Source organism: Mytilus edulis, chromosome 7 (genome assembly GCF_963676685.1).
Source record: "Mytilus edulis chromosome 7, xbMytEdul2.2, whole genome shotgun sequence".
NCBI classification, from domain to species: domain Eukaryota; kingdom Metazoa; phylum Mollusca; class Bivalvia; order Mytilida; family Mytilidae; genus Mytilus; species Mytilus edulis.
In genome coordinates, this window is record NC_092350.1 from 4,867,794 (window position 1) to 4,892,290 (window position 24,497).

General features: G+C 33.3%; 1 protein-coding gene across 1 annotated transcript; it reads left to right on the forward strand.

Moving 5' to 3' along the window:
* The first annotated feature begins 334 nt into the window (after nt 1–334).
* On the forward strand, nt 335–20,431 carry LOC139529774 (2'-5'-oligoadenylate synthase 1A-like). Its single transcript, XM_071325660.1, has 6 exons — nt 335–426; nt 2,020–2,478; nt 3,027–3,291; nt 13,775–13,941; nt 14,346–14,539; nt 20,144–20,431. The coding sequence occupies exons 2-6, from the start codon at nt 2,026–2,028 to the stop codon at nt 20,298–20,300; spliced, it is 1,236 nt and encodes a 411-aa protein (XP_071181761.1). The 5' UTR covers nt 335–426; nt 2,020–2,025; the 3' UTR covers nt 20,301–20,431.
* The last annotated feature ends 4,066 nt before the right edge of the window (nt 20,432–24,497 follow it).

Here is a 24,497-nt window from a genome sequence, read left to right on the forward strand (position 1 = left end):
GATTGTATACTGATTATAAAGGATGTATAAAAATAATAACAGTCACACGATTTGATTACATTGATTCTCTTTCAGCCATGGTTTAGTTGGCTTTGAATTTATTGAAGCTTTTAGTTGGTCACTGTCATATTTCTTCTTATTACTATTTAATATAATTAATTTAGATATCACATAAACGCACAAACCAGAACGATTGTGATAGCTTTTCACTCGTATTCTTGGCTGATTGCCATTTATTCTTTTATAAACATGTTTCCGTTCATTGTATTAAGTATAATAAAGTTATAAATAGGTTGAAAAATTCCTAGATCTATTTATAATAACACGTCATTAATGTTATAAAAATATATACGTATTACATAACTTGCTCGTCTGATGCAGTAAATGTTATTGTTCTAGATCTTCATATTGTTGTTAGTTTATCAGGTAAGTTCGCACCTGATCTTGATATTATCATTTTTATGTAATGCACTAACTAACCTCTACAGCTAAGAATTTCTTGCCTTTGTGATAGAACTGTTGATCTCATCCAGCCATATACTTTTAATATTACTTCCTAAAATAAATAAGTATAAATCTGATCATTTACAGTTAATTTCATGCTGATACATTTTAATGAAAATAACACCTTAAAAGAGGGGCAGTCAAACTCATAAATCGAAAATTAACTGACAATGCAATGTTTAAAAATGAAAACGACAAACAGACAAATAATTGTACACAAGAAACAACATAGAAAACTGAAGACTAAGCAACATGAACCCCACCAAAACTGTGAGTGATCTTAGGTGCTCCGGAAGGGTCAGCAGATCATGCTCGACATGTGGCACCCGTCGTGTTGCTCAATTTATTAAAAACCCGGGAAATGGTCTATTTTAGTACTTAACATTCGTGCGTCAGACTCACTTTTCTTGATATAACATCATCAGGAACGTATTTATAAATATAAACACCAAAATAATGTTAAAGATGCAAAAATACCTATTAAAACTATTATAATATCCCATATCAATTATTAATATTGCACCGACTTATTTATGAAAGGGAATCCAGAAAGTTTTAAACTTATGTAAATTTGATGTGGATAAATAAAAATATCTTAGAAAACCATATAGGACTCATATCGCCAACAGTAATTTGTAAAAGAATTATACGCAAATAAACATGATCATGATGAAATTGTGTATATATGAAAAAAATAATGGTAATGAGAATTCGGAAATGTTTTAATTTAAAACACATCCATTTAAGTCAATACTAACAAAGACAATACAGACATTACAGGGGTAAAATATATATCGGATATCAATTCAATCAGGACCTCAAATCATTTTAATCACATGCTTGCGTTCATGTTCTTCAATACGACCATGTGAGTCATCTTGTTGAATCTCTAATAAAACATGTCATTATGGCAATAAGAATAAGTATTATAAATACTCATTTGATTGTACTTCCACACCTGATTATGCAACCAATAATGCCATGTGTAGTAACAGTTATCTCCAAAAATAGCTCAAACAACAGCGGGACACACCAACCAGATATTTTGCGAATCATAAAAGTTAGAAAATTGCTGTGAATCAGTGTTAATATTACATTATAGCCTTTGTAATGCAAAACTAATTATTAAACTTAAATAAGCCATTTGAGTATGATCTATAAAAATTTATATTTTTATAAAAAATAAATTTGAGCATTTTCATTTCTGTTTGTAATTACAAAAAAGCAAACGATACAAAACCAAGGATATGAACTCACAAATCAAAGTTTCAAATCATTGTTATGATATGCAAACATTAAATATATTTAAATCCTACTTATGTAACATAAATACCGAACTTCGATGAAAATTCAAACCATAAAGTCCCTAACAAATAGTAACCTTAAAAGCTCAAACACATCAAACAAATCGATAGCAACAGTCACATTCCTGACTTACGAAACCTTATACACTATATGTTTTGTTAAAACAAACATTGTATCTCATATACTAGTATACAGTATTGTTGATTGTAGGAGAAAATGGTTCGTCTACACAGTTTTAGTTATAGGAGACAAAATCCTTGTATGTTCCCAGAAGCTTGTGATATATGTACGCCAGAGAGAAGATTCATGCTTCCTGCACATAAGAAGCAACATGACGATGCCAAGCATGGAAATTGTTCGGCGTCATTTTACGACTACTCCATGTTAACTCCTTGCTATGTTGTTTCCGATGTTTCATCTACGAGACCCAGTACACATAGCCATTTATCCGACAACTACAGATCAACGGTATTTCGCAATGATAGAGAAATGTTACCACCCTCAAGTCCACTTTATAGTGTTTTAAGATCCTCTCTCGATAAATTTGTAAGGGACGAACTTGAACCTGACACAGAATATAATGCTAGCTGTGGTGCTGTTGTTGATCGTTTATGCAAGTTCATGCAGAATAATTTCCCAGCAGAACTACGACCATCACAGATTATCAAGGTATAATTTCCTTATCCTCAAATAAATTTATTTGGCCTTTTTACCTTTTTTATTCTAGAGTAACTGATGAGTCTTTTGTAGACGAAACGCCCAACTGAATTTTAATCTTGGTATCTTTGATAAGGTTTTTTTCACAAAATTAAAATGTAGAAAATACAAAATTTTTTGATCTCACTTCAAAATATAAATTATTATTTTAATGTAAATCCAAAACAAAAAACTAGATGCAATGATTTGCCAACAACTGTACATTAATCACAATTAGAGAAGGCATAGTTCGACTAATATAGTACAATTCATTTCGCGATCTACTGTATCTTAAAAACAAATGTAGCCTTGCATCTATCATAAGTTTTATTTTAACAATAAAAAATATTAAATGTCTACATGTACCTCTTTATCAAAACCTGTTATATAATATTTGTCATTATGATATTCAGTCATATTATAAGTGCTTCTTGTTAAACACAATACTTGTATTGTCCTTACTAGTTCCTGATTTTAAGAGCCGATGTTATATATGGGTTTTACAACATTCTTTCTTGTAGGGTGGATCCCTTGGTAAAGGTACGGCTGTGAAGGGAAAATCAGACGCTGATCTTGTGGTTTTTCTCGCCAATCGAAAGATTGATTCCATTCAAGCTCTCCAAAATTACATGGAGACAGTGCTAGATGGTATGAAAACCTATTTGCATGACGGGGAATGCATCATTGATGGCAAAACCCGCCACGCTGTAAAAGTGTCTGTGTCGTGTCATATAGGACATAGCATTGATGTTGATATACTTCCTAGCGTCAATATTCTAGACAAATGTGAGTAAAACAATTATAATTTAGTTCAGTCTAATGAGTTTAGATGTCATACAGAATACAAAAGGATTGAAACAGAAACAGAATTGCACGAACTCAATGGGTGAACAAACCATAGTGACGTATGGTTGTAAACAAACTCGTCCCTTGGTCACCGTTTGATGGTTGTCTCATTTGCATATATGACATCTCTTTATTTTCTTATATTTCACATTGATGACAAATAATCTATGGTGCGTTTATTTACAACCAGTTGGTCAATGCCACAGTTGGTGGAGTTTTTATTCCACGAAGTTATCTCCAGCCCAGAGGCTGGCACTTCTTTTTGGGCATGGATTATCATTGATATGGTCATAATTATAAATTAATTGTTCACAAAACTTTTTTAAATAATAAGGCTTTTCGACCTCGGGAATAGATTACCTAAGTTGTATTTGGCAAAACCTTTAGTACTATTTTGTTCTCGATTACTGCTCTTTAACTTCGTACTTTAGTTGCCATTTTCAACTATTTTTTGTTTGAGTGTCACTTCTGAATCTTTTGAAGATAAACCGCAAATACAAAATTTTAATCCTGGCATCTATGATGAGTTTATTTATATTAAAACGATACTTTCACATATTTTAGACATAGCGTGTCTTCCCAATTATCTTGTTTTTTTCTTATCATAAAAGTATATCAAAATATTTTGAAAACATGCATGTATTACTTTTTTCAAATTAAGGCAGATGATATTAATGATTTTTGGCCTTCAATGTAAATTTGATTTTGTCTTTCCAATTCTATCAATTAGAGCGTAACTGATCAGTGAGTACACAAAATGAATTTCATTTAGCGGTGTTCACAGCGCATATATTGATTTCGAAGACCAATCAAGGTACCAAAAAACCAATAAGTGACTCGCACGGGAGATTAGACAGTAGCAAACCGATGACACGAAAAAAATAAAACAGTAACTCTTATTAAACGAAAAATATACAGTAAAGCAATGCCGGTGAGGATACTGATTACAATTTATTTCTTATCGGCAGTGTTGAAAAATGTGTAAATAGAAATATACATTCCAATACATGACTTTTTATAGTATTCATTTATTGAGATCACTCCATTAGAGGCTTGTGAATTATTCTTTTTTAAATTTGATAAAAATAAACTTATGCAGCTTACAAAGTCATTGTAAACATGACAATTAATTCAATCTGCTTATTTTTGAATTTGTTTTACATCAAATGATTTTTGTCTTCAGTCAAACATGTAACCATGTTAACCTATTCAATATCTGAAATATACATGTTGCTAGCATTTGTTGATTCCAAAATTTATGTCCCTGTGTCCTGCGAAAAAATGTTTTTAATTCTCATATCTCCTAAGATAACGATGATATCCAGATGATGTACAACACAGTCACACAAATTTGGGCAGAGCTCATAAAGAGCACAATAAAAAAAAACATTCGAACGTCACTGGATATGTCTTTTGCGTTTTGAGCAAACATTTAATTTCCATCCTGGTAATCGTAAATGAATTTATATATCATGCAATGCTAAACTTAAGAACCAGAAGTCATAGATACACTTCTGAAGGCCGAACGGTTGCCTATTATAGAAGAGTTACGAAAGATACCAAAGGGACAGTTAAAATCAGAAATCTAACATAAACTGACAACGCCATGGCTAAAAATGAAAAAAAAAACCAAACAGACAGACAAACAATAGTACACATGACACAACATAGAAAACTAAAAAACAAACAACACGAACCCCATCAAAAACTAGGGGTGATCTTATGTGCTCCGGAAGGGTAAGCAGATCCTGCTCCACATGTGGCACCCATCGTGTTGCTTATGTGATAACAAATCCTGTAAATAGTCTTATTCGGTAGGTCACATTCATGAAAGGGAAGGGGAGATTGTCCTGTACCAAGTCAGGAAAATGGCCATTGTTATAACATAGTTCGTTTCTGTGTATGTAACATTTTGACGTTGTGTTTCCGTACGTTGTGTCGTTTGTTTTCTCCTATATTTGAGTGTGAATTCACATTACTATAAGACGTGTCACGGTACTTTTCTATCCCAAATTCATGTATTTGGTTTTGATGTAATATTGGTTATTCTCATCAGATTTTGTCTAATGCTTAGTCCGTTACTATGTGTGTTACATTTGAATGTTGTGTCGTTGTTCTCCTCTTATATTTAATGCGTTTCCCTCAGTTTTAGTTTGTTTTCCCCGATTTTGTTTTATGTCCATAGATTTACGATTTTTGAACAGCGGTATACTACTGTTGCCTTTATTTATCACCATCGGACCGGAATCTCTGCTGGTTTACAATCTGTCCCCGAGGATTCTACCAGTCCGGTAGCCTAACGGCATGAAAACTAGTAGAACAAAAAATATTATACTGGATGACACGCCGCCCAGGATAAAAAGGTGTTAATCGGCTGTTGTCAAGGACACAACAACACCGATTTTATCAGGTGTCCCAAGGATCATTTTAAATGATATTATGAAAATGACACATGTGCAGTCTTCTGAATCCTCAGTGTACTATAAAAATGCAGACAAGTTTGAATATATTCGGCCCTGTACCGTTCAACTTTCAGATATTTTAGATTTCAATGACAACCATCAATATTGCTCTATTTCCAAATGTAACCGTAAAAATTGTAAAATCTGTGATATACTAATAACTGATACCCACTTTCAAAGTAATTTAACCATTAAAATTTACAATACACATAGTCATGAGGATTTGAATTGCACCGCTTCCAATATTGTGTACGGTATTGAATGTACTCTTTGTGGATTGATCTACATCGGGGAAACTCGACAAAGACTCAATTTTAGAATGAATGATCATCGATCTAATGTAAATGATCCTAATTACAACAAGTTTCTCTAGAAACATTTCAATCAGCCTGACCATTCTATTGTTTCAATGAAAGTCAGGATTATAGAGAAAATATATCATCCAACTAATGACCCCATATTGAGTACAACATATCGTTTACAAAGAGAAGACTTTTGAATTAGAGAGTTGGGAACAGCCATTCCCTATGGATGCAATGACAAAATTGATGGTGTAGGTATTTTGTCTAGTCCCAGGTGTAGTACCGTCAATACATTACAATTGTTTAATACTTCTGCTCGACGAAATAGAAGTCATGGTCACAGAAAATATATACCACCTGCTGTACACACCGTGACAATTGATAGTCTGTTAACGTCTGTTCAAAAACCTTTAGGAATTCATCATATCAGAACTAAATTATACTCCATTACATTGTCAAAACTTTCTTTACTATTTCAATAAGCCCAAAATACTTCCGTTACTGATTCTCGTTCTCTTTTGAATAGACTAGTTTCAATAATTATGAACATTGCTAACCATAGACTATTCAAACCTGTATCGACTACATCCAATAATGAGTAACAACGTTATTTTTTTAAGGTAGAATTCGCCAATAAAGGTTTAGATGCTGTAAATATTAGCAATATTTTCCATCAAAAGTCTGTACAAAAACCCATACCTGATTACTTCAAAATTAAAGCTACACCTGTTATTTCTTATACTTACACCTACACCACAAGAGAGTTTTAGAGGCCTTTAACCTCAAAGATACGAAATCCAAGCCTCCGGATTGCTCATATGCATCCTCACAATACAATTATAGTCCAGCTGGTCATGTTATTTCTGGTGACCTTGGCATCGTTACCAATGAACAACTTAGAGAGTTGTTAGCCAAGGGACCAAAATATAGAATCCCCCAGCCCATCAACTGGAAAAAGAATTTCAAGTACTGATGGATGCAGTTGAGGACTAAGCAAGAAAATGGGTAAAGCGCGAACCAGACGAACCAGAACTGGACACTTTGTCTGAATGGATCAAAGCTATTCGATCATGCATTCAGAGGCGCATACAAAAACTACGATGTAATATGAGTACAAGAGTTACTAACCCTCTTATACTGGATACCTAAATTACACAAAACTTTCTACAGTTAAAGATGGGCTTCAAAAATATTGTGATGAGATATATTCTACCAGTGGTGTTAACCAGATGTGGATTCTCAAAAATTCGAAAGATCTATTGCTTAATCTTCGATCAGAATCTTTGCAATTTTGCAGCAACATACAGACTTTTGATTTTTCTACGCTATACACTACTATTCCCCATGCTCAGTTGAAAGATCGACTTCACCTTCTCATAAAACAGAGCTTTTTCTATAAAAATGGGAATCGTAGATACAAATGTCTGGTTTTGGGTTACAATAATTCATATTTTGTGAAGAATCACACTGAATCTTCCAGAAAATATACTGAAGATGATATTATCAAAATGCTGGACTTTTTAATCGACAATATATTTGTTGAGTTTAGAGGATTTATATTTCAACAGACAGTCGGTATTCCAATGGTTACTTATTGTGCACCCCTACTGGCCGATTTGTTTTTGTACTCGTATGAAGAAGAATTTATTCAGAACCTTCCGTAGCGAAAATCGGTCATAGTTCATTTGTTTTGATGTGAAATACCAGTTGCCTTTTCCTGTTAATTGTGTTTCTATATGTTTATAAGTTTCTCCATAGTTGGAGCACCGTCTATTTGTTAAAACACCCCTAAATTTGTTATAGTCTTGATTTTTACCCCTTTAAGTTTAATGGACCGTTCCATATGGTAGTATATAAACCGGCTCAAGACAGAGAAACTTTGTCAGTTATATGTGGACCGTTGAAGTGATAACATCAGGGATTATTTTCCAACTGGTAAGTAGAGTGAATTAAGTGATTCCAAAGGATATATAAATAGTGTTCGGATTTATATGTGGATATTGCAATAGTGATTGTGATACAATGTATAAAGTGAAACTGATATATAAGTGGTTATTGTATTAATGAGAATACAAGGTGTATACTTGCTGGTGTTGCAAGTTGTACTATGTGGAAGTGTGAATACTTCATAGATTTGTATTAGTGAGAATACAAAGTGTTTACTTGCTGGTGTTGCAAGTTGTTATATTGTGGAAGTGTATTAGTGAAAGTGCACTGTGTTAAACCTTACCAGTTGGATAATATTCATTGTGTGGGAACTCAAAAGGATAGTTAGTGTGTGAGTTCAGCTGTGTTATATATATATTCCTTGTGAATTGAAACATTGTGCAAGTGCAATTGTGTCATTGTGTTCTTGTGGTCAGTTGCAGACTAACAAGGTGATACTACATATTGGTGGACGTTGTAAATAGAAGTTGTATATATGTGATTTTGTGTTCATACGTTTTGTGTAATACTTACTTGATGCATGTTGCAAAGTAATCTGTTGGTGACATGGTGTAATAAAGGGTCGTATGCATGTTGCATAATAATCTGTTAGTGACATTGTGAATAAATCGGTCTGATACATGTTGCATAGTGATTGCATAGTGACATTGTGTATATATTTTGTTATGATACAGTGTGTTTATATATTGTGAATGAGAAACTTCTCCTTGAATTTTGATTTATGTGCATTGTGCTGTGTATATATTTTTCGTTGTAAATCCTTTTATGGATGTGTTGATTGTTTGAATAGGACAACTGGTTGTGGTGAAAAATTGAGTTGAACACTTGAAATCCTGATTTATTCAGATACGGATCCATTGATCGCCCGGTTACACGTTACAAATTTGGTGGCAGCGGTGGGATTTCATGTGTTGGTCTCTGTAAATTCGTATGTGATTGAACTAGTTGTATTATTTCAAAGTTATTTTTGTGTTTTGTTTGTAGTCAAAGTATAGCAAAAAAAAATAAGTAAGAAGGAACATTAAGTCAGTTGAAATTGAAATGGCCGAAAATCTGTTTGATTCGGAAATTGGTCTTTTAACAAGTGAAATTGGAAAATTGGAATATTGCCTCAGACACAGTTTTATGCATTCAGCCTCTAATTCTTTGCAAAACGAAAATGATTCAGGAATTACAGATGGTGTTGAACTATTTAGAGATACTGTAGTGTTTGGAAGAAAGTAGTCATGAGGATTTTTGGGTTAAGGATCACTGTGAAGAGTAGACGATTGGATGTATCATATGTGTATATAGACAGATTTGTAGTGTATATAGTGTACATATAGTTAAATATGAGTCCGTCGGATGGGGACGTTAAATCACAGGCCCCATGTACAGGCACATGTCACGTCCTGTGCATGTTAAAGACCCCTCCTGCAGATTTCGTTAAGAGTAGGCTCCTTGGGGCCGCTGCAGAGGCAAAATTTGTTAGGGACCTTTTAAATTTTCTTTGGCAGTGACGCTCAAAATTACAGACGTTAATAGGAAAGAGGTTAATGTTAGAAACAGGGATATTTTGAAGTAGGAAGTTTTAAAAAGTTTTATTCGGACAAATAGAGAAATACTGTGAATAGTGTTTGTGCATAAGAAGAAAGTTCAATATGTTTGATATGACTGACTGGAATTTGGACATATAGGTAGACTTTGTATCTACGGGTGGTGCCTTGTGATGTCATCAGTTAAGACCTGATGGACAAAAGGGTAGCCTGACATTATTGTCGGATGTAATGGTGCCTGACGTTGTGGTCAGAAGATATGTCCAATGGAAATAGTGCCTGCACTATGGTAGAGTTTGGGTATGAAAAATGACCACTATGATAGATGATTTATCAGCATGTCAGATGTATTTAAGGAGTCATGCGAGGACGCATGATTTTTGAGGCGTGGGTAGTGTAACGAAAATCGGTCATAGTTCATTTGTTTTGATGTGAAATACCAGTTGCCTTTTCCTGTTAATTGTGTTTCTATATGTTTATAAGTTTCTCCATAGTTGGAGCACCGTCTATTTGTTAAAACACCCCTAAATTTGGTATAGTCTTGATTTTCACCCCTTTAAGTATAATGGACCGTTCCATATGGAAGTATATAAACCAGCTCAAGACAGAGAAACTTTGTCAGTTATATGTGGACCGTTGAAGTGATAACATCAGGGATTATTTTCCAACTGGTAAGTAGAGTGAATTAAGTGATTCCAAAGGATATATAAATAGTGTTCGGATTTATATGTGGATATTGCAAAAGTGATTGTGATACAATGTATAAAGTGAATCTGACATATAAGTGGTTATTGTATTAATGAGAATACAAGGTGTATACTTGCTGGTGTTGCAAGTTGTACTATGTGGAAGTGTGAATACTTCATAGATTTGTATTAGTGAGAATACAAAGTGTTTACTTGCTGGTGTTGCAAGTTGTTATATTGTGGAAGTGTATTAGTGAAAGTGTACTGTGTTAAACCTTACCAGTTGGATAATATTCATTGTGTGGGAACTCAAAAGGATAGTTAGTGTGTGAGTTCAGCTGTGTTATATATATATTCCTTGTGAATTGAAACATTGTGCAAGTGTAATTGTGTCATTGTGTTCTTGTGGTTAGTTGCAGACTAACAAGGTGATACTACATATTGGTGGACGTTGTAAATAGAAGTTGTATATATGTGATTTTGTGTTCATACGTTTTGTGTAATACTTACTTGATGCATGTTGCAAAGTAATCTGTTGGTGACATGGTGTAATAAAGGGCCGTATGCATGTTGCATAATAATCTGTTAGTGACATTGTGAATAAATCGGTCTGATACATGTTGCATAGTGATTGCATAGTGACATTGTGTATATATTTTGTTATGATACAGTGTGTTTATATATTGTGAATGAGAAACTTCTCCTTGAATTTTGATTTATGTGCATTGTGCTGTGTATATATTTTTCGTTGTAAATCCTTTTATGGATGTGTTGATTGTTTGAATAGGACAACTGGTTGTGGTGAAAAATTGAGTTGAACACTTGAAATCCTGATTTATTCAGATACGGATCCATTGATCGCCCGGTTACACGTTACACCTCTAAAAGACAAAAAGAAAAAGCACCTTGCAAAATTCTTTAATTTTACTTTCCGATATATTGATGATGTTCTATCATTGAATAACCCATATTTCAAATCTCATATATCCCAACGAACTTGAAACTAAAGATACTACTGATACTAGAAGGACTGTTTCATACCTTGATCTTTTCCTCAATATTGACGCAGATGGACGACTTCACACGAAAATCTATGATAAACGGGACGATTTCAACTTCCCAATTATCAATTTCCCATTTCTCAGCAGTATCATACCCTCTGCCTCTTCGTATGGTGTTTACATATCACAATTGATACGTTATTCTCGTGCATGTTCACACTATACTGACTTCATATACAGAAGTGTGCTCCTTACACAGAAACTGCTTCAACAAAGTTATGAGGAGGACAGATTAAAATTGACACTCCGTAAGTTTTATGGACACCATCACGAATTAGTTGATCCATACGATGTGTCTTTGACCAAACTAGCTAAGGACATTTTTACCACATGGCAGATTGTGGTTTGTCATTACGTCGTCTAATCTTTTAATTACCGAACGTGATTTATTCCCGATTGTGACTGTTTTGCTGAGTGTGAATTTGCATTCCTTCAAGACGTGTTACGGTACTTATCTATCCCCAATTCATGTATTTAGTTTGATGTTATATTTGTTATATTTGTAATTTTCATCGGAGTTTGTCAAATTAGTTGACGTCTTTTCTATTATATTTATGTGTTATGGTAAAGAAAATTAATCACCAGCTTCATTTATTAGTTTTGATTTTGTTCAACATAATCTGTACGATATTTTATGATTATAGTTAGGTTCAAAACAAACCGGACATATATATAATATAGTTAATTGCTATTAACTAGTATTGCAACGTGCATTGTGTTTAAATGTAATATCAGTATTTAGTTCTATTATAATTTTAAATCAATCCTATTTCTATCTTATTTTTGAGATATAGTTTTTCAAATGTGACGTCATTTTCGTGCTGTTGCAGAAATTCAAATGTCTGCGTGACGTAATTTTTGTGCTATTTTACTACTTCGTATGTGACGTCATTTTATGACTTTTTGCGTTGAGGCCTGGACCAAGTCGGGTGTGTCTATTTTCTGTGGTCTTCAATGTATTATGTATTCGGGTTTTGTTTTCTGTAATTAGTTAAGACGTCAGTTTTATCATGTAAATCTTTTATATTCATTTGATACTGTTTGCAATAGCGTAAATTGTTCTGAATAATAAGGATGTTATTATCACAAGCAGAAAACCCTAGCCGTATTTGGCACAACCTTTTTCAATTTTTGATCCTCAGAGCTGTACAACTTTGTACCCTTTTTTTGACTTTCGAACTTTTATATCTGGGCATCACTGGTAAGTCTTGTGTGGATGAGGCGCGGTTTTGACGTATTGAATTTTAAACCTGATGCCTTTTGTTATCTATTATTCATGTTTTTCTTTGCCTAATACGTTCTCCTATTTATTTGTATTGAAGTCCTGTATTATTATGTTGTCATTTAATGTTATATTTAACAATGCCATTAAAGTGCGAGGTTTTGCATGCCACAAAAGTAGGTTCAACCCAACATTTTTTTCTTTAAAAATGTCCTGTACCAAGTCAGGAAAATGGCCATTGTTATAACATAGTTCGTTTCTGTGTGTGTAACATTTTTACGTTGTGTTTCCGTACGTTGTGTCGTTTGTTTTCTCTTATATTTGAGTGTGAATTCACATTACTATAAGACGTGTCACGGTACCTTTCTATCCCAAATTCATGTATTTGGTTTTGATGTTATATTGGTTATTCTCATCGGATTTTGTCTAATGCTTAGTCCGTTTCTATGTGTGTTTAATTTGAATGTTGTGTCGTTGTTCTCCTCTTATATTTAATGCGTTTCCCTCAGTTTTAGTTTGTTTTCCCCGATTTTGTTTTATGTCCATAGATTTACGATTTTTGAACAGCGGTATACTACTGTTGCCTTTATGTATCAATTTGGAGATATATACCCCGTATGCAGGTGCTTCTGGAGTGTTGCTACATAGAAATGGAAAGTTCACAATTGGAAAGCTGAAATCATCTCTTTTGTCGTAAAGTTTTGTTTTCAACCGATCCTCATTGTCAATTTCTAGATGTAAGTCAAGATATGAGGCTGACTAATAACTGTATCTGTAGTATCCTTTATCTCTAGTTCGATGGGATAGATGCGTTCCACATAGTCACCAAATTTTTGAATTATTTAGTGAAAGAACATCATCTATATAGCGGAAAGTAGAGTTAAAAGATATTGCTAACTTCTTGTCCTTCTTTCTAAGAAGTTCCTGCATAACGTCAGTCTCATAATAATAAAGAAACAAGTCGGCAAGTAAAGGGGCACAGTTAATAACATTCGGATTTCAAATATTTTGGCCACGATCATCACTGAAGAGACATGTATTGTCGAAATGCGCATCTGGTGCAGGAAAATTGGTACCGTTAATGCTATAAGTGGTTCTATTAAACTGTTTTAAAAACATATAATCGATTATCTGATGTCGATTGTTGCATTGGTTGTTCGTCCTTTATGTGGGTTGTTGATTTCTTCGGATAATGAATATCATTTCAGATTCGAAGAAAAAGATATATCAAATGATGACGGATAAAAGTGAAGCAGATCAATCTTTCTTTTCCGCTGCTTTGGTACCGTTACAAATGCAATTTGTATCTCAACGACCAACTAAGCTCAAATCCTTGATTCGACTAGTAAAATATTGGAGGAAAACATCTTTTAATGTATGTACTCTTATTATTTAAAGATAAAGTTTAATTGGAAAAGTTAAAACCATCGAATGCAATGTTGATACTATGATATGTTATCATGATTCAATAATTTGTATAGCCTCCCTTTGATATTTTTATTTCAAACAACACGCGACTTTGTAAGAATACAGTTCTTGTAATTTCAAAATTATCAATGAAATATATAGTACCAAGCGCTTTAAAATGAAAACTTTCTTATAAATTGTATACGTCTTGCTTACCTTCATAAGAAACACTTAAAGCTAATATTTGAAAGCAAAGGGGTGTAGATTTAACAAGACTCATGAGGATCAATTTAACAAACAGGTTCCTTCATATAATAGCTCATAGCATGAATTGTATCCTATGATTATCACTCATACTGTATCTTTTTTCAGGAAAGTACAGGAAACAAAAGACTTCCAACATCATACCCATTAGAAGTCATTACTATAAGTCAATGGCTCAAAGAATGTGGTCGTGGAAACTTCGACTTACGGAAAGGCTTCTACAATGTTCTGAAAGCACTTGTGAATTACCGTGATCTAGCTTATGTCTGTGAAGATAACTACGAGTCGTCTGATGTGAAAAGGTAACTTAATTAAGATAACATTTTTTCGTCAATGATAACACCGATCAAATTATATTTCATTGATAATTTTAAAATTACATGAACTGTACTCTCTCTGAGCAAAGCGTCCTTTAAGTAGATACATTTACGTGTTGTTTATTCTTTAGTTTTCTATGTTGTGTCGTGTGTGCTGTTGTTTGTTTGTCGTTTTCATTTTTAGCCATGGCGTTGTCAGTTTGTTTTAGATTTATGAGTTTGACTTTCCCTTTGGTATCTTTCGTCCCTCTTTTATAACCACTGGGTCGATGTCTCTGCTGGTGGACATTTTGTCCTCGAGGACATCATCCGCCCAGTAGCAAAACTACAATTGCATGAATTTAAGAAGATCTAACAGGAAACTGGCTCGGACGTCGCCCAGTATAAAAAGGCCCGAAACAGACGTCACCATGGACACGGTGTCGTCTGATACGGCAGGTGTCCCCTCATCACCAGACATGACAAATATCACAAACATGACCCATTCAGATCATCGTCCTAGTGACAACAGCAATATTACACTTATTCAGCCATGTTCAGTTCTCCTTAAAGACATTTTGGCTTTTAATGACACAGTACAACACTGTCGCATTTCGAAATGTGAGACCAAAGGCTGCAAAACTTGAGCAATTTTAATTACAGATGCTGAATTCACTAGCAATTTGACCAAGAAGTCATATTTTACCAGAAGTTACGATGATCTGAATTGTAAATCGATAAATGTCGTCTACGGATTAGAGTGCAACCTTTGCGGATTGGTATACGTCGGTTAAACGAAAGGAAGGCTAAACAAACGTATGTGCGGTCATAGATCAGACATTAACCTCAATGCTAACGACATTCTATACCAGCATTTCAATCAGCCCGATCATACCATCGTTTCCATGACAGTTCACATTATCGAAAAGATATACCATAGCTCTAACAATCCTAATCTTTCAACAACTCTCCGTAGACAAAAAGAGGACTACTGGATTAGACAATTGGGAACTGCGACACCTTATGGTTGCAACGACAAAATTGATGGTATAGGTATTCTATCTAGTCCTTCGTGTAACTCGGTGAATGTGATGAATATTTTCAACTCGACTCCTCGACGTAGACACAGTCATGGTCATCGTCATTATACATCACCTTCTCTGCATGATGTATCTATTAATGACTTGCTGCCATTTATAACAACGCCGTTAGGTATTCATCACATTCGCACGAAACTTTATTTATTACCCCTTTCTAAACTTCATTCTCTGTTCAATTTATGTTTGGAATCCACTGTTACATTCAAACCAATACAAAATTACAGCTATAATTTCGGATATTGCAAGTCACAGACTTTTCAAGCCAGTCCGCATTGGCAAAGATGAGAAAGAGAAAAGATCTTTCCTTAATCTTTCCTTTGCCAACAAAGGTATGGATGGCGTCAACTTAGGCAACATCCTTCATCATAAATTAGTTCAATTGAAAATACCTCCTTATTTCAAAGACCAGTCTGTACCAATCATTTCTTATACCTATACCAAACCTATTGCAACTAAAATTTTCAATTACAAACACGTTTTGCAGGATCTCGATATTGACGACTTCAAGTCTAAACCTCCTGATTGCACTTGTGCTAGTTCCCAATTCACATACTGTATAAACATTAATTTTCGTGGGGTTAAAATTTCGTGGTTTTGTATCCAAAAGTAAGTTCGTGGGGATTAATTTTCGTGGTTTTTAAGTTTAGAAAAAAATTATACAAATGTCACTTTATAATAAAATTTGACAATACTAAAAAAAACTGATGTGAACTTTTGCCGTTGGGAAAAATCAATAATTGCATTTCATAGTAACAGTGAGCACTAATCAAGTATTGTAACCTGCACACGCTAATTTGCTGTTACACACCTTTGGTGTTTTATCCAAGGACAATGAGTGTGTAATAAATGTATTACGACTTGAGGGCATTACAGACGCATAAGACTGTTAAATGACATTGATTGACAGTTCTTGATGATTATTAATTACTGTACAAACAAGGATTAGGATTATCATCTGACTTAAAGAAAACCTTTGAATATCGATGTCTAATGAATTAACCTATTTATTTCATTGTCTGCATTTATGTTCATCAATTATATAATGTCAATAAGATTTAGTCAAATCATAAAATAATGTAAATCTACAGTTAAATTTTCGTTGGGGTTTTAATTTCGTGGATAATTCTTATCCACGAAATAAACGAAATTAAATCCCCCACGAAAATTTGTGCTTTTACAGTATAATCCTGCTGGCCACGTTATTACCGGTGACCTCAACATTGTTAATAACACTTCTCTACGAAATGTGTTATCGAAAGGTCCGAAATATCGTGAGCCTAAATCCATCAATTGGAAATACAAATTTAAAATTTTGATGGATTCAGTTGAGGATTATGCCAGGCAATGGGCTAAGCGCGAGAAGGAAGACGTAGACACTCTTTCCGAATGGATTAAGGCAGTGAGGTCGTTGATACAAATCAGAATTAAGAAACTGAATGGGTCTATCAATGCCAATGCTACGTCAATCTTTAAAGACCCAAATGTTGCAAAACACCTATCCTACCTCCATGACAAATATGTTGTTGTCCCCGCAAAACAAACAACATCGTTTTTGTATGTAAAACTCATTACATTAATTGCTTGATAAACGAATTAGGTATGGATAATTCACTTGGAAACTCAACATATACCCTCACGACACTTACCAAAGAGGAAATTCTGGATAATCATAGGTCTGTTCTGTGTTCCTTTGGAATTTCAACCAAAGATGAAGAACTGGATCTGCCATCACTGTATTAGATACCTAAACTACATAAGTGTCCTTACAAACAACAGTATATTGCTGGGTCTTCCAAGTGCTCCATGAAACCTCTTTCTAAATTATTAATATCTATTTAATCAGCAATCAAAGACGGGCTTCAAAGTTATTGTGAAACTGCCTATCCTAGAGGGGGCGTGAATCAGATGTGGATACTTAAAAATTCCAAAGATCTTTTAGAGTACATACAAGCTAACTCTCTTTCATCTTGTAATAGTATTAAAACATTTGACTTTTCTACTCTGTACACTAGTATTCCACATTCCAAACTAAAAGACAAATTGAAAGAGTTGGTATTGCTTTGCTTCGTAAAAAAGAATGGCCAACGTAGATACAAGTATCTTGTCTTAGGGAGGGATAAATCCTACTTTGTAAAGGATCGTTCTGATTCGAACGATATCCTTTAACTCTACTTTTCGCTATATAGATGATGTTCTTTCACTAAATAATTCAAAATTTGGTGACTATGTGGAACGCATCTATCCAATCGAGCTAGAGATAAAGGATACTACAGATACAGTTAAGTCGGCCTCATATCTTCACTTACATCTAGAAATTGACAATGAGGATCGGTTGAAAACAAAACTTTACGACAAAAGAGTTGATTTCAGCTTTCCAATTGTGAACATTCCACTTCTATGTAGCAACACTCCAGAAGCACCTGCATACGGGGTATATATCTCCCAATTGATACGATATTCCCGTGCTTGCATTTCCTATCATGATTTTCTTGATAGAGGGTTGCTGCTGACAAGGTCGCTATTAAACCAAGAGTTCCAAATGGTGAAGTTGAAATCATCCCTTCGTAAATTTTACGGACGCCATCACGAGTTGGTTGACCGTTATGGAATAACCGTTTCACAAATGATATCGGATATGTTCCTTACGTCGTAACTACAATCACCTTCCCTTTCATGAAAATTACCTACCGAATTAGACTATTTACCGGATTTGTTATCACATAAGCAACACGACGGGTGCCGCATGTGGAGCAGGATCTGCTTACCCTTCCGGAGCACCTGAGATCACCCCTAGTTTTTTGGTGGGGTTCGTGTTGTTTATTCTTTTTTTGATTTATGAGTTTGACTGTCCCGTTGGTATCTTTCGTCCCTCTTTTACTTTAAAGGAGAAGCGACTGATATCAAGCCTATTACCATAAAACAAACTGACAATGTCATGGCAAAACATACAAATAACGATACAAAATACAGCATACAGTACACATAACACAATGTAGAAAAACATACAAACAACGATACAAAATACAGCATACATTACACATAACACAATGTAGAAAAACATACAAACAACGATACAAAATACAGCATACAGTACACATAACACAATGTAGAAAAACATACAAACAACGATACAAAATACAGCATACAGTGCACATAACACAATGTAGAAAAATATACAAACAACGATACAAAATACAGCATACAGTGCACATAACACAATGCAGAAAAACATACAAACAACGATACAAAATACAGCATACAGTACACATAACACAATGAAGAAAAACATACAAACAACGATACAAAATACAGCATACAGTACACATAACACAATGTAGAAAAACATACAAACAACGATACAAAATACAGCATACAGTACACATAACACAATGTAGAAAAACATACAAACAACGATACAAAATACAGCATACAGTACACATAACACAATGAAGAAAAACATACAAACAACGATACAAAATACAGCATACAGTACACATAACACAATGTAGAAAAACATACAAACAACGATACAAAATACAGCATACAGTACACATAACACAATGTAGAAAAACATACAAACAACGATACAAAATACAGCATACAGTACACATAACACAATGTAGAAAAACATACAAACAACGATACAAAATACAGCATACAGTACACATAACACAATGAAGAAAAACATACAAACAACGATACAAAATACAGCATACAGTACACATAACACAATGTAGAAAAACATACAAACAACGATACAAAATACAGCATACAGTACACATAACACAATGTAGAAAAACATACAAACAACGATACAAAATACAGCATACAGTACACATAACACAATGTAGAAATACATACAAACAACGATACAAAATACAGCATACAGTACACATAACACAATGTAGAAAAATATCAAACAACGATACAAAATACAGCATACAGTACACATAACACAATGTAAAAAAAAGTAAAGACTGAGCAAAATTAACATTGCCAAAAACTGGAGATTACCTTAGATGTTCCTCAGGGTAAACATATCATACTTCACTTCTTTTAACTTCATTTATAATTCTTGTGCAAGAAGAGAGTTGTTCAATTCTTATAACTGCAAAACGGTGACCTATAATTTTTATCGTCTATGTCATTTGATCCTATTGAATAGTTGTCTCATTGACATTCATACACGTATTTCTATAGAAATATATATCAATAAAACACAATACCAATCTAATGTTCATATCTCCGACGACGAACTCCTAAAAGGATAACAATATAGCTATTAATACACCAACAAATATCTCTTTATGTTTGTGTTTTAAAAACATTTACCGCATTTTTAAGACAATTACTTAATTGACTCCGAGTCATTTTAAAATAACTTTATTCAAATAAAAGTATATCATAGCTAGAAACCTTTTTGCCTTATTTCTAATTTATACGCTTTATTAGTTTGTTTATATATAAGACATGAAATTTACTAACAAAATGCCTATATTTGAAATTGTAGCTCTTTGAAGCGAAGTTGGCATGTGATGGATCCTGCAAACCCGTTTAACAACCTTATGGAAAGATGTGATTGCTGGGAAGAAGTCAAAAGTATTGCTGAAATTTGTCTTGCTAAACCTCTACTTAATGACCTACGTGGTGATGTAGGTTGGATCTGACAATAAACACTGGCAGTGTAACTACAGGTTACCGTGTGAAAGGGGCATACGTTATGCAGTCAGTCATATTTTTTTTAAATCATTTACACGTAGTATTTGGTTCATGTCACTAAAATATATACTTTGTCACATGTGATATTTAACTTTTCTTATATAGGAAAATAAGCGCCTTCCTGATATCGAAACAGCTCTGACATTCTATTTTCGTTCCGTGGAAGGCAGAAGCACATGTCGAGATTATGTTGCTGATATGTAAAATTAAAGTCATAGTATCCTGTAAAAAGTATTTCGTCTACATTGTTGAAGTCAGGTAATTTATGTTCTCCCACTCAAATGGACACATTGAAATGATTTTATTTTGAGAATCAATATTCTTTGACGCATCTTCTCTGCGAAAACAGATTAACATAGATGAGGCTGTTAATTTTCTCGTTTGAATTGTTTTACATTGTCATTTCGGGGCCTTTTATTGCTGACTATGCGGTATGTGATTTGCTCATTGTTGAAGGCCGTACGGTGACCTATAGTTGTTAATTTCTGTGTCATGTTGGTCTCTTGTGGAGATTTGTCTCATTGGCAATCATACCATATCTTCTTTTTTATTATGTTGTTTACTGCTGTTTTTAAAATTACAAGCTTTCAACAAGAACATATACATTAATATTTTATGAATTAGGGCACTGGAAAAAAGATAAATGTTGTTTACTCTAGTATTTCTAATTGCTGAATTTGTATATTCTTTCATACTTGTAAGAATATGAAATACGTTTTCACTTTTTAATTGTGATAGCGATTATGTAGCGTTGAGCTCTTTTGAATTATACTTTTTTCTGTGTTTTGTTTAATGACATCACACCTTGCAGTGCGCTATATTGGTTTTAGATATTATTACAAGATAGTTATATTTTCGGATGCAACTTATTTGGATAAGACAGGTTTAAGTTTGTAAAAAAAACTGTTATGGACATTATCTTGTTATTTCATAACTCATTTCATAGAAAGTCATACTATGTTAATTTACTTTCTAAATTTACTGTATTTAATTTTCTTAGAGTAGGTTAGCTCTTAACTTGTAAAAGAATTAGCGGATGCAAGACAGAAAGAAAATTGGTAACCTACTTTGTTTAGATTAACACTAAAAACAAAAACGTTTTTAATCATAATTTACTTATCTGGTTATGTCAAATTATTCGTGTTTTTTAAAGAATCGTTCGTTTTGCGATAATTTCTTATGATATTTGATGAATAAAAGACAGATAACATGATGCGAATCGTATATTCTTTTCTTACTTGAAATCCGTGTGATTTGTACAGTCCTTATCAATTTTCTAAATTTTATTATCTCAGTTTAACATATTTCAAAAATTATTTTCATTAAACAGGTACACAACGTTATAATTGATGCAATTAGCAGCTGGTACTTCATTGTAACCTTTTTTATCCGACACATTGGGGGACCAGAATAAAATATCTGATTAAGCAGGGTGTCGGAATATTCAGGTTTTTTCTGCAAATGCATATTTTAAGAATAGGAAAATGTGTCGGTTAAAACATGAGGTTGGAATACTCAGTAGTCGGACTACACTGCAATACAATACACTTTTGCATCGAGTTAATGTCTTACTGGAATCATTTTAAATAAATTAAAATTAAAACTTGATGAAATACGAAGAGGTCCGGGTATATTGATAATGCATATAAATACTATAAAAAGTGAAGAATTTAATAATGCTTTTAAAATTTGGTGGGAAACCTGGAAAATTGAAAAAAGTAGGTTCGAAAAAATTCAAGATTGGTGGGATGTAACAAAATCACAAATAAAAAAGTTAACAATGGAAGTAAGTAAAATATTAAACAAAAATTCTCAAAAAAGTTATATTATCAACCTTGAAAAGAAATTAGAAAAGCTCAAATTAAATAGTACTACTTCTGGGGAGATTGAAAATAAGATATCAGAAATAGAATTACTAATTAAAAATTACTATGAGAACAAATCTGAGGCGTCTAAAAATAAAGGCGCGTGTAAAATGGGCAGAAGAAGGGGAAAAATCGTCGAGCTACTTCTTCAACCTCGAAAAGCAAAACGAAAAAAATAAATTATGGAGTCGAATTAAAACAGATAATGGACATTTTAAATACAATATAGACGAAATACTAAATGAACAAGTTAAATTCTACTCAAATTTATTTAGCTCCGAGGGATGGAATTTGGAAAGTGCTAAAGATTTAACCAGTCACATCGAAAATAAACTAAACGATGACGACTAAAAATTACTTGACCGCGATATTACTGCGGAGGAAATAATGAAAGTTCTAAAAATTATAAAAACAAATAAATCCCCAGGGGAGGACGGGATCATATCTGAATTTTATGTATTATTTTGGAATATCATACAAGAAGAATTTTGTACGTTATTGCAAGAAATATTTAATGACAAAACATTGTCGGACTCGCAATATAAAGGAGTTTTAACATTATTATTTAAGGGCGGGGAACGGGAAAATATACGAAACTGGCGCCCTCTTACTCTACTGAATTGCGATTATAAAATTATAGCTAAAATACTAGCAGAAAGATTAAAAATAGTCCTTCCTAAGCTTATACATCCCGACCAAAAAGGGTTTGTAAAAGACATATAACGGAGGCGAATAGAATGATACAGGATATCATAAAATATATTGATGTTGAAGATGAAGAGGGTATTATTGTCTTTTTAGACCAACAAAAGGCCTTTGATAGGATGGACTGGGGATGGCTAGATTTCGTTATGAAGGAATTTAATTTGGGGGACAATTTTCGTGGTTGGGTTCAAATGCTATTAAAAAGTGCTAAGACGTGTATTAAAACAAATGGCTACGTCTCAAAATATTTTTCAATTTCTAGATCAGCCAGGCAGGGGTGTCCTATAGCCCCCTTTTTATATATATTACAGGCAGAGCCCTTGGCCTGTGCAATAAGGGCAGAAAAAGGAAATTCAAGGCATTATATTGCCTGGGGAAGAAAATGGGGAGCGAATAGAAACCAAATTAAATATGTTTGCAGACGACACGCAATTATTTAATGAAAATGAAAGTTCTGTAAAAAAATCTTTTGAAATATTAGACAAGTCATCGGGTTCTAAAATTAATTACGAAAAGACTAAGGGAATAAATATTGGCGCAAATAAACGCAGACGACCTACTTTTGAAAAGATAAGCTGGACAACAGATAACATAAAAACACTAGGTATTCACCATGGTTATAACATTGACAATGACAAAATTTGGAAATCAATATTAGAAAAAGTACAAAATTGTGTACACGTCTGGAAAAGTCGAAAATTGACTTACTCTGGAAAAGTCCTTATTATTAAAAAATTTAATTATATCAGTGTGTGGATATGAGTTAGAAATAAGAGGTATACCCGAAAAAAAAACAAAAAAGAATTGAATAAGATAATATGGAATTTTATTTGGGATGGGAAAGTGAATCAAGTAGACCGGAAGGTTTGTTGTTTAGATGTTAAAAAGAGGGGCATGGGGATGGTAAATTTAGATAGTTGGATAGAAAGTAAATATATCAAATCTTTATATTCGATATTACATAAGCCATTATCTAGTTGGAATGCAATAGGTAAATTTTGGTTAAAAAATGTGATAAGAAATTTGAGGATGAACTTTTTCTGTGTAAATGTTCTGACCTTTCAGGTCTTGAGATAAAAAAAACTACCACATTATTACAAAAGCGCTTTACAATCGTGGTCAAAATTGACTAAGATCACACAGGGTATATTTAACGAAATGGAAGTAAAGAAACAGCGATTATTTGGAAACTCAAATATTTTATTTCAGGGCAAATCTTTATTTTATTCTTCCTTTTCAAAAAGTCAGATCAAAACTATTGGTGATATATGGGACGATAATACTAAAGATTTTAAATCGTGCAATGAAGTATATAGACAATTAATAGATAAACGTAATTGTATTTCGGAATATTCACGAATTAAAAGTTCCATACCACAAACATTCATGCAAATTTTTAAAAATAACAATGATCAACCTGCTTTAAAAAGCAACAAAATAAAAATGTCTTAAAACCTTGAATTTTTAAATCCAGACAATAAAATTATTAAAATCAAGGATTTGACATTAAAATATGTTCAATTAAACATTAGCATAACTGAGACCCCTAAGTGTCAAACAAAATGGGAAAATTTG